The sequence below is a fragment of the Nicotiana tomentosiformis genome, chromosome 1 (genome assembly GCF_000390325.3).
Source record: "Nicotiana tomentosiformis chromosome 1, ASM39032v3, whole genome shotgun sequence".
Classification (NCBI taxonomy): domain Eukaryota; kingdom Viridiplantae; phylum Streptophyta; class Magnoliopsida; order Solanales; family Solanaceae; genus Nicotiana; species Nicotiana tomentosiformis.
The window spans coordinates 78377792-78392870 of NC_090812.1; the positions used below are offsets into that span (position 1 = coordinate 78377792).

The window sequence follows — 15079 nt, forward strand, 5'->3', positions numbered from 1 at the left end:
GAGAACGCAGCAACTTAAATGCATCCTTGGGTAGCAAAGCAAGAAGTGACAATTCTGGGGAAGCTTTTTGGTTTTTGTTCTTTTTTTATTTTATTTTTTAAAGACACTATTATGTTGGGATTAATTACTAATACAACCCACGAAATGACCCCTGAATTGATTGTTGTTATCGAAGTGGGAAGTAGCAGAAAGAGAAAGTCCAGAGCTTACATCTTATTATGAAAAATTGAGGGGATGGGATGCTAAATGGAAAAAAAGATCCCTATATAATTTATTTATTTATATATTGATTTGATAACATTTACTCGTCTATCTCAAACAGCCACATATGACTAATCATCATAACCCGACTCAATATTACAAAACTGCACATGAACAACACAGTGGCACTTCATATGATCATCATGTATAAATACTTGGTCCAAAATTGACGAGCACGGATTGCAGTACAAGGGCTCCCTCAGTTTGGATGCTTTTTTCTTGCTTCTTTCTCCTCCAGCATCAAGAAACGGTACCAAGCCAGTTCTCCAAGTTCCCTTAAAATGTCAACTGGCAGCTACAGCACTCTCTTGTATCATGGTGATAAACCAGAGCATCAAGTAATTAAGAAAATGTGATACCTAGTTTTTATTAGCCTCCTTGTATGTCTCCTAATCTAAGGACAAATTGCTTGTTCGAATATTACGCTGCTGATGGCTTATTCCTTTTCTTAGCCGTGTCTGGGAGAAGCTCAGATTTGTCTGTTCCCAACTGAAAGGGGATTCGAGCTTTGGCTGGAACCACCTTTTCACAATAACACCATTGATTCGAATCTTCCCATATGATTCATTCCCTTGATAAGGCAAGCCAAGCCTCCTCAAAAGTGCTGCAACTGCCCGGTTAATCCTGTTGACCAAATAAGAGCATTTTGAATGTTATGTCATTCTGCAGCTCCTACAATGCTGTATCGAAGCCTTCCCGGAAAAAAGAAGGCAAAATATGTACTGGAGCACAAGAAGAATTAACGCTATTAAGCTAACTTGGAATGAAATGTTTTTCACTTTTGCAAATGGCACCTCGGCTTTCTTTTTTTCTCCAGCTAGTGATTTTTTGGTTTCTTTCATAGTGCATGTGAGACACGAAAATGTTACTAAAAGTTGTAGCTTAATGCGAGGCATTACCAAAAATGCAAGACTTGTTGTACTACCAAATTAACATAATTCTCTCGGTCCTACATTTGTCCTTTCCATGTTCCGATATTAACTTTAATTTAGAAAAGAAGCGTTACACGAACATGCAAAATGGAAATTTCTTCTGGTTACCTTCCAGCAATCTTAATTGTTTTCTCGCCAGTGGGTGTCTGAATATGTGACTGCTCTACAGGGAGTAGAATGGATATGTTTGGTATTTTTGCACCTGCATGATTTCCCATGTTAAATATAAATCAAGTTATTCTAATAATGAAGATATTTCCAGTCTATTTCAATATGCACAGCAAATAGAAACAAGCTATCACTGAAGGGAAATTTGGAGTGAATTTCAATCCACTAATATACATGCATGGCATTTCAAAACTCCATCACTTAAAAGAAGATTTGTATGTATCAAAATATTGTTTACCTGCAGCCAGACGATGCTTGAGACCCTTTAGGACAGTCAAAAGATATACCTGGTTAATTTTAAGAAAAAAGTATAAGAAAAGAAAACCACCAAACAAGTATAAGCAAAATTGTCTAGAAAATGGATGGGGAACCCATATAATGTATAAGATTAGCAAAAGGAATACAGAAAGATACATGAAAAGTAACTTTTAACTTCTTAAGTCTTAAAAACTATAAGGAATCCTGCAAAGGGGGGGAGAGAGAAAAACAGGAGAAAAAGAGATCTTTGCAGCCAAAAGGACAAACTTACAATTATTAGTAACTATCAATGATGCTAAAAACTAACTAAGCTCGTCTTTCATGTGGGTAAGATTTTACACAAGCTTACCTGAGCTGTATGAATGTGCAAATTCCTCGCATCGACAGCAACAGGATTTCCTTTTAAAGAAGTCAAAGGGATGGTCCCAAGTGAAGCTGCCTCCTAAGAAACAAGAATATCGTGTGAGATGATCCACCACAATAACCAACAAGATACAGTTGCATACATGATAAAAGACAACTAAGATAGACCACGGACCTCAAGCAATGAAAAGGCACGGGGATCATATTCACCAAATCCATCAATCAAAGAGCACAGGTTTGAGCCCTTTGACGTTTCAACAGTTAATCCTAGATTCTCAATAAGTCTTTCTTTCAGTGATGCATCGCGAGGAAGCTGTAGGCAACCCAGAACTAGTGATAGCTCATCCATTGTGGGCACCACACCAGCAGCAATTGTTTCCCTGTAGATCATTAAGGCCAACGATGTCCTGCAGACCAATTAAGAATTTCATGAGGAAAAAAAGAAATTTGTTTCTTCCTGGCCTCAGAAAGAGCTGTTTAGCCACTTAAGGGACGGATATCTTTTCTGATTCAATGACATATAGTCGGAGAAATAGGAAAGAGAGACATGAAAGATGTGATGATAAATCCACCAGCCTACCCATCTGAGATTTCAAATAATTCAGCCACAAATGTGCTAGGAAATAGTGACCACTATATGTACAAAGTCTTTTCCAAAGCCAGCATGTTAATAACATTAGTGACATCTTTTATGTTTGCACTAAGCACAAGCAGTCCAGTCCCCTTATCCACTCAAGAAAAGAATATTCTTAAAGACAATTTCTTACTGTGTGCCAAATTCCCTGAAATATGTAACAGAATCGAAATGACAACCAGTCTATCTCATTACATGATTGCAACAGTATGTTCAACATGGCATCTCATATAAACTACTTTTACAAAGAAATTGAGGGCATTCACTAAAAGATAATTTTACGTCCATCTTAATACACCACGAAGTTGAGCCTAAACATTTCAAAGCTTTCAGAATTCAGTATCTGATAAACTAAAATAACAATAACAATAAAGAGGTGGTACAGTATTACTGGAGGCATTTTAGATGGAGATGTTGATCTTAAACATCATCATCACTGTAACAGAATATAATTTTCCTTCTGCTTTCCCTTTTTAATAGACATGTCAGAATCAATACCAGATTAAATAGAAGCATACCATTTACTGTCAAGCTGCAGGCGACCAGAGTTATAAGACAAGACAGGCTCACCAAGTGTACAAGCTTTCTGGAATCTCCTTAAGCACATAGCTACAAGAAAAATCCACATAATCAAATAATTGTGATGTCCAAACCAAATGACACAACAAATAAATTCCATTGCTACAGTAGAAGTGAAAAATAATGGCAGGACTAGTGAACATTCTTGTTATGAAGGACAAGAAAAAACAAAAACTGCAGAAGGTTGTGAGCCTCTTCTTTACAATGACCAAGTGAGGGGGGCATGGTTACTGATACTGGCTTCACGAAGCATGCCACTCTAGTAGAAACTTGGATGATATCCTAAAAACATTCTTTACATTGGCACCATGGTTATATGCACAAAATTCCACACTAAGCACCATTCGGTTTTGAAGGAAGTTCCTACAGCTAATGGTGTGACTAGCAAAAGGCCTTTCCCTCCATGGGTGATGCCAAGTTACGGTGGCACAATAAATTATAAACTTAGCAAAGACTGGGCAAAGAGAAGGCACTTCTATTCTTTTGTGACAAGTCAGAAATTTATTTGATAAAAACACCAAGTCCGTGTTAAAGAATGGATTTAGTGGAGTAGCAACAGACCAAAGGAATCCAACTTATCCTAGACTGGTTAGGGAGATTAGTATCTCCACATGAGATTCACTTCCCTGCTCACTGCTAATTCCAGCATCTCTTATCACCTTCATTAATTCTAAATTTCCAGGAGATCGTTATTTGGAGCCAAAATGCTCCTGGAGCAGCATCCACTGAATCGAAGGCTTATTTAAGGGCTTGGAGGTTAGGTCATAGGCTCGTCCATTCGTGGCCACCGTGTAAAAAGGACATGACCAGAAAGTCCATCATTGGCTCAGAAACTCTTCTATGCACAGAGGTATCATCTTTTATGACCTTCATTTGGTCTAAGAATTGCTAGAAGGGGTCAATTAGATATAAATGCTCCAGAAGCAAAATCAACCAACGAGCAGGCTTATGTATAAGCTATAAGGCCCTTCTAGCAATAAGGTAGGCTTATCCTTGTGTTTCCCCCATATAAGACGGACGTAGCCATAATTGTCACATAAGTATCAGTAGGTGCCCGGGAACCAAAATCTCTCAAAACTTTGTTCCCTGTACACCATAATATAGATGCCTGATCCCATTGATGGAAGGATCAAATTTCAACTTGTTAATTTGTCAGATGGGCGGGCCTAAAACAAAAATCATTTGTTTAGTCTTTCCACCACTATGAACATATCCAAATAAAAGAAAAGCAGCCAATCCCTCTTCGTAAGGATGTTGTAGCACCGTACATCAAGTCAAGATACAATATAGCTTATGCAATCAAATAACAAGCTTATAATTCTTACCAAGAAGACATCTGCACATAACAAGGTTTGGGGAAACGCCATCCTTTTTAGCATGAGAAAGAAGCATGAGGCCAATATCCAAGTCATCCTTTCTGTCATGAGATAGTTGAAATAAATGATAAAACTCAGATATACCAAAACTGATAAATTGACAGGAGATAGTGGTCATATACATAAACCTCAATGTAAAGGAATCAAGCTATTACTTTTCACTTGCCACTAACAGAGTGGAGTATGTAATGGTGTTAGGGCATAGGTCCACTCTCTTCATTTCAGAAAAAATTTCCAGAGCCTTCTGATATTGATCGGCATCACCTATTACAAACACATCTCATTGAGGAAATTAAGCAAATACACAAGAACTGGGAACCAGCATATACAGACACCTACAAAGTAAGGTCGTCCTCCGTTATAAACATATTAGGTGTCATAGCAAAAAATAAGATGATGATCTGGAAAGGTTATAAAGCAACTATTGAAGCTAGATTCTGAATCATGAAAGAAACATCCAAGTTAGCTCTAGCAATGGACTGAGACCACTTATAGGTATTGAATAATGAACCTTATAAAAATAAAAACTGATCAGGAGAAAGAAAAACACTAGAGTTTAGATATTTAGAGCCAAAACAAGCATCAGTGAAATGCTCTTACGCTGAGAAAAAGTTTCAAGAGAAATGTGACTTACATAATGCAGTTACCAATGCATTCATCATTGAAACGGTTGGTTTTAACTTGACGCCTTTAATATCCTCATACAATTCTAGTGCCTTCTGCCAGTTCTTTGCCTGCAGATGGATTTGAAAAGTGTTTTAAACCAAGTCACAAGATTTTGAAAGAAACATTAAGACCAATAGAGCCTCTGATGCACAAAGAAAACTAGCAGCATCTAAGGGTATTGGGGCTAATACTTGCTATTGATAGAAAGAAAGTCCATGTTTGTTGAAATGATAGATATAACAGCAAAAACAGGTTCATTTTGGCAGCAGTGAAATATTTCACCTAACTAATGCTAGTAAGATATTTCTTTATTTTAGACAGAGAAGTGGAACATAACATGATATACATTCCAGCTTGTTAAATATATGGTCTTCCAAGGAATTCTTAACCTCAACCTGATACTGATTTGACTTGACGTATTGTTTCTTCTGCTATTGTTGGAAATATAGTAAAGGGAACTAGAGTTTATTAGTGCATTGGTTAACTATGGATCTCTTCCAACTATTTCCCTGTCTACAGTGTCTTCCCATGACAAGATGTTTCTCCTTGATGCTTTTCACTATTTTAAATTCTCCTAAAAGCTACTTCACGATTGGCAAAAGAAATACAGATAGAACACAGGTTGACTACTTCGAGGGCTTGCTTGGTAGAATAGTGACCGGTAAGACATCCCTCCCTCTATATCTCTCCCTTCATTACGTGTCTGATGATCACTTCTTAGAAGCATCTATAAAACACAATAAACTATAAAAGTGGCATAAATATTACTATTGTTCACGGTCATAAAAGAAGGCTGCACACAGTGAATAAGACAAATTCTTTGGAGATTTAGGAGTCAACGTGTCTTACGATTAAGCAACTAAATCCCACACAATTGGTACATAAGCTACTTGATCACGATATATGAAAAAACAGAAGGCAGTGTCGCATTTGCATAATGTATGTTTCTCAAAACTTCTCACATTGTTCCATGAAAAACTACATTTTGCCATAAGGAAGCTTCATTAACCACAAGATATGGAAAAAAAGATGTCAGTATTGCACATAATTTTGAACAAGTAAGTTTTATGACATTCTCATCCTATTACAGCATATCCAAACTACACTGGGATCAAATCCACATCAATATTGAGACCAAGAGCAGGTAGTACTCATTGATATCAATTTCCATCTTTAAATGCAAATTTAAGCCACAATATTGATATTGAGATCTCAATCGAAGAGGAAGATAACCGTAAACAGACAAGTTCTAGTCATCCATTGCAGAGATGAGAGAGAGCAGAAAGCAGAGATAGTACATTTGTCTATATGAAGAAACACAAAAAGGAATGTTCATACATTACTACAGGCTCCCATCAATGAGCTATATGACATAGATCCCACATTTATGCCTTTAGTCCTGGCTTCTTCTAGAACATCAAATGCAGCATCCAACTTACCAGCGTGCCCTGCCACATCTACCAGCGCACTGATAAACATCTGCACAAATAAACGAAACTTAAGTTTTTAAAAATATACGGTCAAAGATCTCAGTGGCAAAGTTTTGATTTAATGCTGACAAAATGATGTAAAGATGGATGCATCAAGCTCTGATTTTTTGCAACATGGTTGAGAAGCAATATTTTGGAGATAGAGGCCAACAAAAATTAAGAATTTCAAGTCATCAAAATGTAAAATAATTTACTGATATGCAAACACAGCAGTTTAAAAATTACTACCTCATCTGGATAAACACCTTTTCTAGTCATGTCATCATAAATGCTGCGCGCAAAATCCCAGTTATCATTTTGACTACAACAATTTACAGCAATCGTGTAAACCTCTGCTGTGCCCTTGATATCATATTTATCAATCATACGGTAAACATCCAGAGCTCGATCAACCTAAAGCAATTGATGTCCATGGTTAATCATGATAGAAGAGAATAAATGTGGGAACATCAGTCCCATTCAACCAAGATATAGATTTTTAAGCAAAAACAGAATGCACATATACCTGACCGGCATTTGCACATGCCTTCATCAAAGCCCCAATAGTAATCTGATCAGGTTCTATTGGTCGTGCTTCTGCTTTCATCTCAGATAAGACATCAAATGCACGATCCACTGCTCCTGATTGACCACAAGCTGTGATAAGAGCATTGAATACAACACGATCTGGCTTCACATTCTACTGAATACAACATGAATCCAACGTGAGATATTTGGCGGTCTAAGTACATGTCACTTTTCAGTATGATTTGGTAAATAATAAGCTGATATGAATGAAATGTTAAAGCAATACCCTCTAAAATTGTATGCCCTAAGTAGATAAAGTTATACCTTAGATCTCATTATACCATAGGCACCGAAGGCCTTTGCAACTTGTCCAGCTTTAGCACACCCATCAATAAGTGCACCATATGTATTAACATTTGGTTCAACTCCAGCATTGACCATTTCATGAAAAACCTACAACTTCAGAAAATATCAACTCGAAAGATTGCATACAAGGTGCAAGGATAGGCAGTAAGATTCAAAGAATTCATGCAGGTTTACTTATATAAAAAACAAGATGCAACTAATGGGAGCAGCATATCAACTATCATTCAGTCTAAAAAGCAATTATGAGAAATGTCGTGAATTTGTTTCTCCCCTTTGAAGTACTCGTTGACATCATTGTCCCGTTGCCAGATATTGTTATGACTTAAAACCCAAGCTATATAAGACCGGCTGTATGAATCCCTCACTATACATGTCGCTCCACTTAGACCTATCCCATACTATGTTGCTCAGACTCTCCGAAAATGTCGCCAGGTGCGTTGTTGCGTGTCATACCATCCAAAGGTAGTGCATTTTTGGAGGATCCGACACGAGCAGCAGAATTTTGGAGAGTCCATGCAGCATAGATCCCAGATCTAATATGCAATAATTTAGATTCTGTAACACTAGAAGTTCTTTACATTTTTCTACATACAAATCTCTAAAATCAATAAGACTCTATATGTATCTTTTTCATCTATTTTTTTCTACATATGGATTCCAAGAGATTGCAGGTCTTTCCGGAGAACTTCCTCTCATGTGATTTTAGGTGTACCATGTCCCCCTTTTAACACCTTCATCATGGTTTCACACCTACGAACCGTGCATCTGGAAGTCGCCGTAGGACATAACCAAGTCATTTTAAGTGAATTTCTCTCATTATAATCTAGTTTAAATCTTGTTTAATCGCACAGCCAACATAACATCCACATTTGCAACACATATCTTGGCCCTTAGAGGCCCAACATTCACTCAGATAAACAGGATTTAAATAAGAAAAAAGACCCTTGAATGAAAATCACAGATAAGCTATAAATATAACATTTTTTCATGAGAAACCACAATCGAAGCACTTACCTCAAACATGGTATCAACTTTCCCAGCTTTTGCACAAGTTGATATAAGAGTAGTGTAGAGCTTGCAATCAGGTTTCAGTCCAGTTTCACGGACAAGTTGAAGCACTCGAAAAGCACCTAAGCAAACAAAATAACTTGACCATAATTACGACGGGATAAAGACAAATGGTTGTATTTCAGAAGAAATTATTGAAATTCGATTTCCAAAGTCTAAGGAAAAAGATATCCCCTTGCACTTCGTCCTCTCTATCCGTGATGGTAAGCTATATTCTTGTGTTTTAGTCGCTTATTGTACTCTAATTCACTGCACTTTACTTATGTTGAGCTTTAATAAGTAGTGTTTTGCACTTATTATGTATTGTATGCCGTGTAGGAATGATTCCGAGTTATTTAGATGTTGCGGAGCAAATTCGAGCTATTTGGAGCTTTGAAGTCTGAGTAGAAGTCCAATGCATTAAATCGGGATCGCGTTCGGGGGTCAAGTACCAAGTCCGGATGTCAAAATTGGAAAAAAACGAAGTACTCTAAGACAAATACACTGCCGCGCCGCATGGGGCGCCGCGGCTGTGTAATTTATGCCCAGAAAATGATTGGCAAAGTGTTCTGGAATTGTCCACAACGACGCGGCATGCGGTGCGGTAGTGCAAAAATGTTAGAGTATGTTCCCAATTCCGCTAAAAAGGGTATTTTCGTCCGGGGTTTATTTGGGGGATAGTTTAAATACACGGAAAAAATACCATTTCTACACTTTTGACATACCTGAGACCTAAGTAAGCTAAGGAGAAGAAGGAGAAGATAGAGCACAAGGATTTCATCCTTCCTTCCTCACCCAAGATCCGGGTTTGGATTGTATTTATGTTTTCCTATACTTTTGTTTCATCCCATGTCTATGGAGTAGAATCTTTTGGATTTTGATGGATTTGGTGTATTGATAGTTGTTTGTGGATTATAACTCTACTTTTTTGTATTTGAATCGTTTTTGGAAAATTTAATTGTTGTATCTATGTTCACTTGTTCTTGTAATCGAGAGAGGCATAACTTGTGATATATTTGCACTATATTGTTGGTTGAGTTCATAGATTCTTCTAAGTAATCGAAAGAAGCTAGTTGAATCCTTGATTAAACCTAATTAGGAGGATAATCGAAAGAGGTTCTCCTAAAGACCAATCCATTAGGAATTCTTGCATATCTTCACCGAGTTTAAATTGGTTCATATTATGAGGTTGAAACTTAATCGAGAGAAGAATTTCTACTAAACAATCGTACTGATAATTAAGTGAATTCGAGAGACTCACTTGAACATTAGAAGTGAATTATCTAGAGTTAGATCCCGAACAATTATCTTGCACCTATGCTATCAACCCATATTTTCTCCCATTGACAACTTCCTTGCTTACCTTTGTTGCGATTGTCATTAGTCAATAGTTTAGATTCTTAGTTAATTTCAATTCTTAATTGTATAAATCCCCATGGTTGATCCTCCTGGATAGCAATCGAGCTACGAACTACGATAATACTGTTTAACTCCAATCCCTGTGGATACGATATTGTACTATACTATCTTTGACTAGCGAGCACAATTTAAGTGTGTGTTTTGCGTCCGTCAATCCGCGTCAAAGAACCTTACACAAAAAGAAACAGGAATAAGTACCAAGAGAAAGAAAACTTACCCTCCAAATCCCGTGAGCTTGCACATACAGACAAGAGCATATTGAATGTGCTTAGAGTTGGATTTTGGATAAGCTTGGTGAAACGGAAAGCTTCCTTCACCGCCTTTTGACTTTTACAGGCTTGGAAGAAACCAGCATGATACACCTGTAATGGGATCTTTAACAAATTACCAACAAGCCAAAATTCATAAATAGAATATGAAGTGAATATAAGCGAGCAGTTTACTTTATCCATATTCAATGAACCGTGCCTTTCCATATTGTCAAGCCTTTCTATGCAGTCCATCAACCTGCAGCAGGAATTCTTGTGTGTGAGCTTGAATGTATAAACAAGAGCAACAGACCAAGGATGTTCCACAGCCTGTGGTTATATAATTTTATTTCAATCGGTAATATCATTTTGTTAAATTTAGTTACTATTGCAATAGTTTTACGAGAAAGAAGCAGGACAAAATCCGACAGGATAACATTTGGACATTATAAGTATCATTTTTATTATAAGTACATCACAAATACTCCCTCGGTTTCAATTTAGATGATGTATTTTGATTTGGTACAAAGTTTAAGAGGAAAAAAAAAAATGTCCTAAAAGTTTAAGGGGCAAAAGTTCTGTGGGGCCATGACATTGGTGTGACTACAAAAGCTTCTGATTAAGGGTAAAGTTGGTAAAATAAAAGTTTAAAGTTAAATTGTTTCCAAATATAGAAATGTGTCATTATTTTTGGAACGGACTGATAAGGAAAGTGTATCATATAAATTGAAATGAAGGGAGTATCATTTATTATGTGCTAATCTTTTCATGGAATATTATTGATGACAAGCCTACGACCAGTCCAAATAATGAAATCAACCGGTCAAACAATAGGTTACCTGCCCTCTCTGAGGAAATGGCGATAAGCTCTGAATTGATCGGATGGTTGAGGTCCATCACACACTTGGATCCCCTTTGGATTAGGAATCGGAAACTGCTTTGTGTTACCATTGTCCAATAGAATGCTCTTTTCCTTCTTAGTGAAATGGTGCTTTCTTTTCCCAATGTCCTTGTTATTGAATGGTCCTTCTTTATAACATCCATGAGGCCTTTTCTCCTTAAAATCCTCTGGAAAATAATTAAATCTCGTCAAAAATCCATACAGAGGGACACGGAGGAAAAAGCAAACAAACCAAGAAAAAAGAACCCTCAAGGGCAGTGTACAAAAAAAAAGATAAAATGGAATGAAGAGGTTGCAGCATTTCCATTGAACACCCTGCTGTATAACGAGAATCTGAAGAGATGCCTTACCTGCTTGTATTGAAGAAACTTTTGAGGTGTGTGAAAAGACACTAATGCGTTCACCGGAAGCATGAGAAGTCAATGCTTTTTGACCATTTAGATTTTTGGTAGATGCCTCAAAGAACGAGTACAACTCTTTGCGTGCAGAATCCCTGAAAATAAGATTATGGATACTAACTTCATCCTCTGCAACATGTTTATGGGCTATCTTAAGTCCGCCGTCCACCATGAGTGCATGGTCTGTTTTCTTGGTTTCTTCAATTCCTTTATCTATGTTGATTGCAGGAAACAAACCAACACTATGCTCTGAACTGACTTCCTCTGTAGTCAATCTGTTACTCGTTTTAGTTCCCTGTAGATGTTCCTGCAGATAATTGTTGTGCAACTCTGCCACAAAAGATGATGGTATTACATCTGATTCAGCATGTGTGTTAGATCCAGGTGCTCCTAAGGTCAAAGATCCACCGGAACTAGAAGCCATCTGATTAGCATCTGCAGACTCAATTTTGTTGGTAATGACGGTTTGCATCAAATAGGTTCCACCTAGTTGCACATCTGTCCCCCCATTCTCATGCTCATTGCTGACTTTGGATACTTCCTTCATTGGAGTTTCGATGGATTTCTCCTCCTGTATGTTTATAAGAGCAAATACATGACGTGGAAACCAGTTCATCACATGTCTTATTTGTCGCCGCAAAGCAAGAGTTAGCTCAGCTGAAATCTATGAAAAATTGTGGACATCAGAAATATGTCTCCTCCTCAATTAACTATGGTAAAACTGTAACACCTCTTGTTAATGTCTTAAGAACAAATTACTCTTGTTGTAAGTACCAATGACCGAAAATTTTATCTTACTTTATTAGATGCCAATGACCAGAAAACTTCAGATGTAATATTTTTAATTTCCATAAATTTATTCAGAAACTAGGAGTTGAGATGGTAGACCCCAACGTTTCCAAGATGACTACTAAGACCAAACACTTGTCTGTTGAAAGAAACGTTGTTCTAGAGGTTGTGTTTTGCCTAGTTTTGGTCTCTCATATACAACGTACTAACTTCCACGACATTTTAAAATGTCATTCAAGTATCATATGGGAGTTAATAGACTGATAAATGAAGCAACTCAAAACTAGAAAAAGATTTTTAAAAAATGGTCAAAAGGGTAAGGCTGCATACATACTAACCACTCCAGACCCCACTGGTGGGAATTAACTGGGTTTGTTATTGTTGTATCAGAACTGATCTGCAAAACCAAAGCATTTCCAACCTTTGGTAGCCCTGCTACATTTACCGACTTTTTTCCATGTCCAATTGTTTTATTTAATTAGTTTATTCCAGGAAAATTAACCACACATCACAATCTGCATGAGTCTGTTATACATACAAGTATCAACCTTTATCTCTTTTCCTTCCTAATTCTGGAAGATAAGTGAAGAGTTTGCTTTGGATAATATTCGAACAGCATATGGTGAATTAATAATAATCTACATTAAACTGTGTGAATAATATCATTTAGCTATAAACATCTACACTAGAGTATGTTCATGTTCCACCTTATATTTTAGGATGTCTACTAATAATACTCCCTCTGTTTCAATTTAAGAGTCTTAGTTTGACTAGGCACAAAGTTTAAAAAATTAAGGACTTTTGAATCTTGTCATCTTAAATTAATGAAGCGTATAATGTACCAAATTGCCCTTTGAATCTTGTAGTCTTAAACAACGTATGGATATTGTTACCAGAGAGTTACTAGACAGAGGCATTCTTTTTTAACATACTAAAAAGGAAAGTAAGTCACTTAAATTGAAACGGAGTGAGTATTATTTTTATGTAATTCTCATCAACCTTTATAACTATTCATATGTAAAAATTTTGTACAAATTTCTCTATCAAACTAAACTTTAACAACTAGCGTAATATATTGCCTCACATTTCTAATATACTACTCCAAATTACTAATTGAAGAAGCAAAGAGTTAGCTTTGGAGCATATTCAAGGAGCATGTATCGAACCAACGGTAATCTACATTAAACAACGACAATAGCATTTAGATATGAACATCTACACTAATTCACTAAGTAAAGCACATTCGTGTACTACAATAGACACGCTAAAACAGGAATTCAGGCTCAGACACATACACATCGTAAAATTACGAGAGTTACCTCCTTGAAATTGGCATCTCTTTTGGAAAAATAACCAAAAAACTGTAAGAAGTGAACCAGTAATGTTATAAAGACCGAGTAATCACGGAGCTTACCTCCTTAATATTGGCATTTCGTTTGGAAAATTCAAAAAAGATGATTGTAAGAGCAGAGATAGTGACAACGGCAGCAACAACCACAACCGATTGCGAATCAAGAGAAGCTCTGAGGACAAATCGCGAAGAATGAGCGCTGAATTGAAAGCCAATATTTCGGCATTTCCTCCGCAAGCGAAGAAGGCCAGGGGACCGTAAATTATTCTGGATAGAACCGGAAAGGCATTGGTGGCGGCGAGGAATGAGAGAAGATGAGATTGGAGAGCAAGAAATTAAAGAAAGCGTGTGAGGTTTTGGAGAGAAGATTGAGTCCATGAAATTGGAAGATTTGGAGAAGTGAAAGTGGGAGTGGAGGAGAGGAGTGAAATGAGTATTTGTTCATCTTTAAGATAGCGTGATGACTGGATAGGAAGTTAGGAGCTGACGGAAGGAACGATGTTTGCTAACGTGGCCTGTTCAGTCATCACTGTATCAAAATCTGAGCCGTTAGAAGATATCTTCTTTTATTCTTTTTTTGTAATGAAATACAAAATCAAGAAAACAATATTGTAATGCTTGCTCCTATAATATTTTTAAAAGTAGATAAGTTGAAGCAAAAATTGTAATCAATATTGATAAACAACTAATCTGCAAATAAAAAATAAATAGTAGCACTTATGCGAAACCTAAAAATCAATTTAATCTCTTCAAATTCATAGTTTTTACATCCTGGGAGTACTTTGCAATAAAACAAGCTAAACTAAGAGACTTTATAATTCAAGTATCAATTTTCGAACTTCCATCCAAGAACATTTATGGTAAAAATTGGATAAAAGTAATATCAATAAAGTTCGCAGGGAAAAACTATACCACTTCCTTTTTGTCTTCCGTACTCGGTACTACCTTATGACATTGGTCGAATTTTCTTTATCTATTTTCTAACCTCAATCAAAAGCAAGTTACCTATCAGCTGATTGGTTAATATTGATCAAAAACAAGATTGAAACTAGATATTCCAAAACAATGCAAATTCCGAACTGCTTAATCATAGTCCAAACCCCACTTTGTTAGCTTCATAAGATAAATGCATGCTTACACGCATCATAATAAAATTATGAAAGAACAATCGGTGTCAATAGCCACAAAAAGCATGCCAAAACCCCACTATATTAGCTTCTTAATCTAAATGCATGCGTGCACGCATCATTATGAAAGAAAAACCGGTCTCAATATCAACAAAAAAGACATACTTGACATAACTTTATTTTTTATTAAAAATCGGTT

General features: G+C 36.6%; 1 protein-coding gene across 2 annotated transcripts; it reads right to left on the minus strand.

Moving 5' to 3' along the window:
- Positions 1-243: 243 nt before the first annotated feature.
- On the minus strand, positions 244-14235 carry LOC104087215 (pentatricopeptide repeat-containing protein MRL1, chloroplastic). Of its 2 annotated transcripts, none has more exons than XM_009591625.4 (19): positions 13817-14235; positions 11566-12277; positions 11154-11382; positions 10510-10573; positions 10284-10428; positions 8615-8730; positions 7559-7687; positions 7233-7406; positions 6956-7120; positions 6576-6716; positions 5206-5305; positions 4727-4835; positions 4521-4612; positions 3135-3225; positions 2158-2389; positions 1969-2061; positions 1600-1648; positions 1302-1395; positions 244-885 (listed from the first exon to the last, which is right to left on the minus strand). In XM_009591625.4, exons 1-19 carry the CDS (start codon positions 14129-14131, stop codon positions 651-653), a joined length of 3285 nt encoding a protein of 1094 aa, XP_009589920.1. In that variant the 5' UTR covers positions 14132-14235; the 3' UTR covers positions 244-650. The 2 variants fall into 2 exon arrangements, with proteins under 2 accessions (XP_009589920.1, XP_009589921.1); XM_009591626.4 differs by having other exon boundaries at positions 11566-12184; positions 13817-14234.
- Positions 14236-15079: the final 844 nt, after the last annotated feature.

Bases quoted from the DNA above. Each gene is read 5' to 3' on its own strand.
- LOC104087215 (XM_009591625.4), bottom strand. From the start codon at position 14,131: ATGGACTCAATCTTCTCTCCAAAACCTCACACGCTTTCTTTAATTTCT. The intron at 4,836-5,205 runs GTAAGTCACATT...TGTTTGTAATAG, and splicing joins TGCATTGGTAACTGCATTAT to GTGATGCCGATCAATATCAG. The intron at 2,390-3,134 runs GTATGCTTCTAT...ATTGGTCTGCAG, and splicing joins CTGCAGCTTGACAGTAAATG to GACATCGTTGGCCTTAATGA.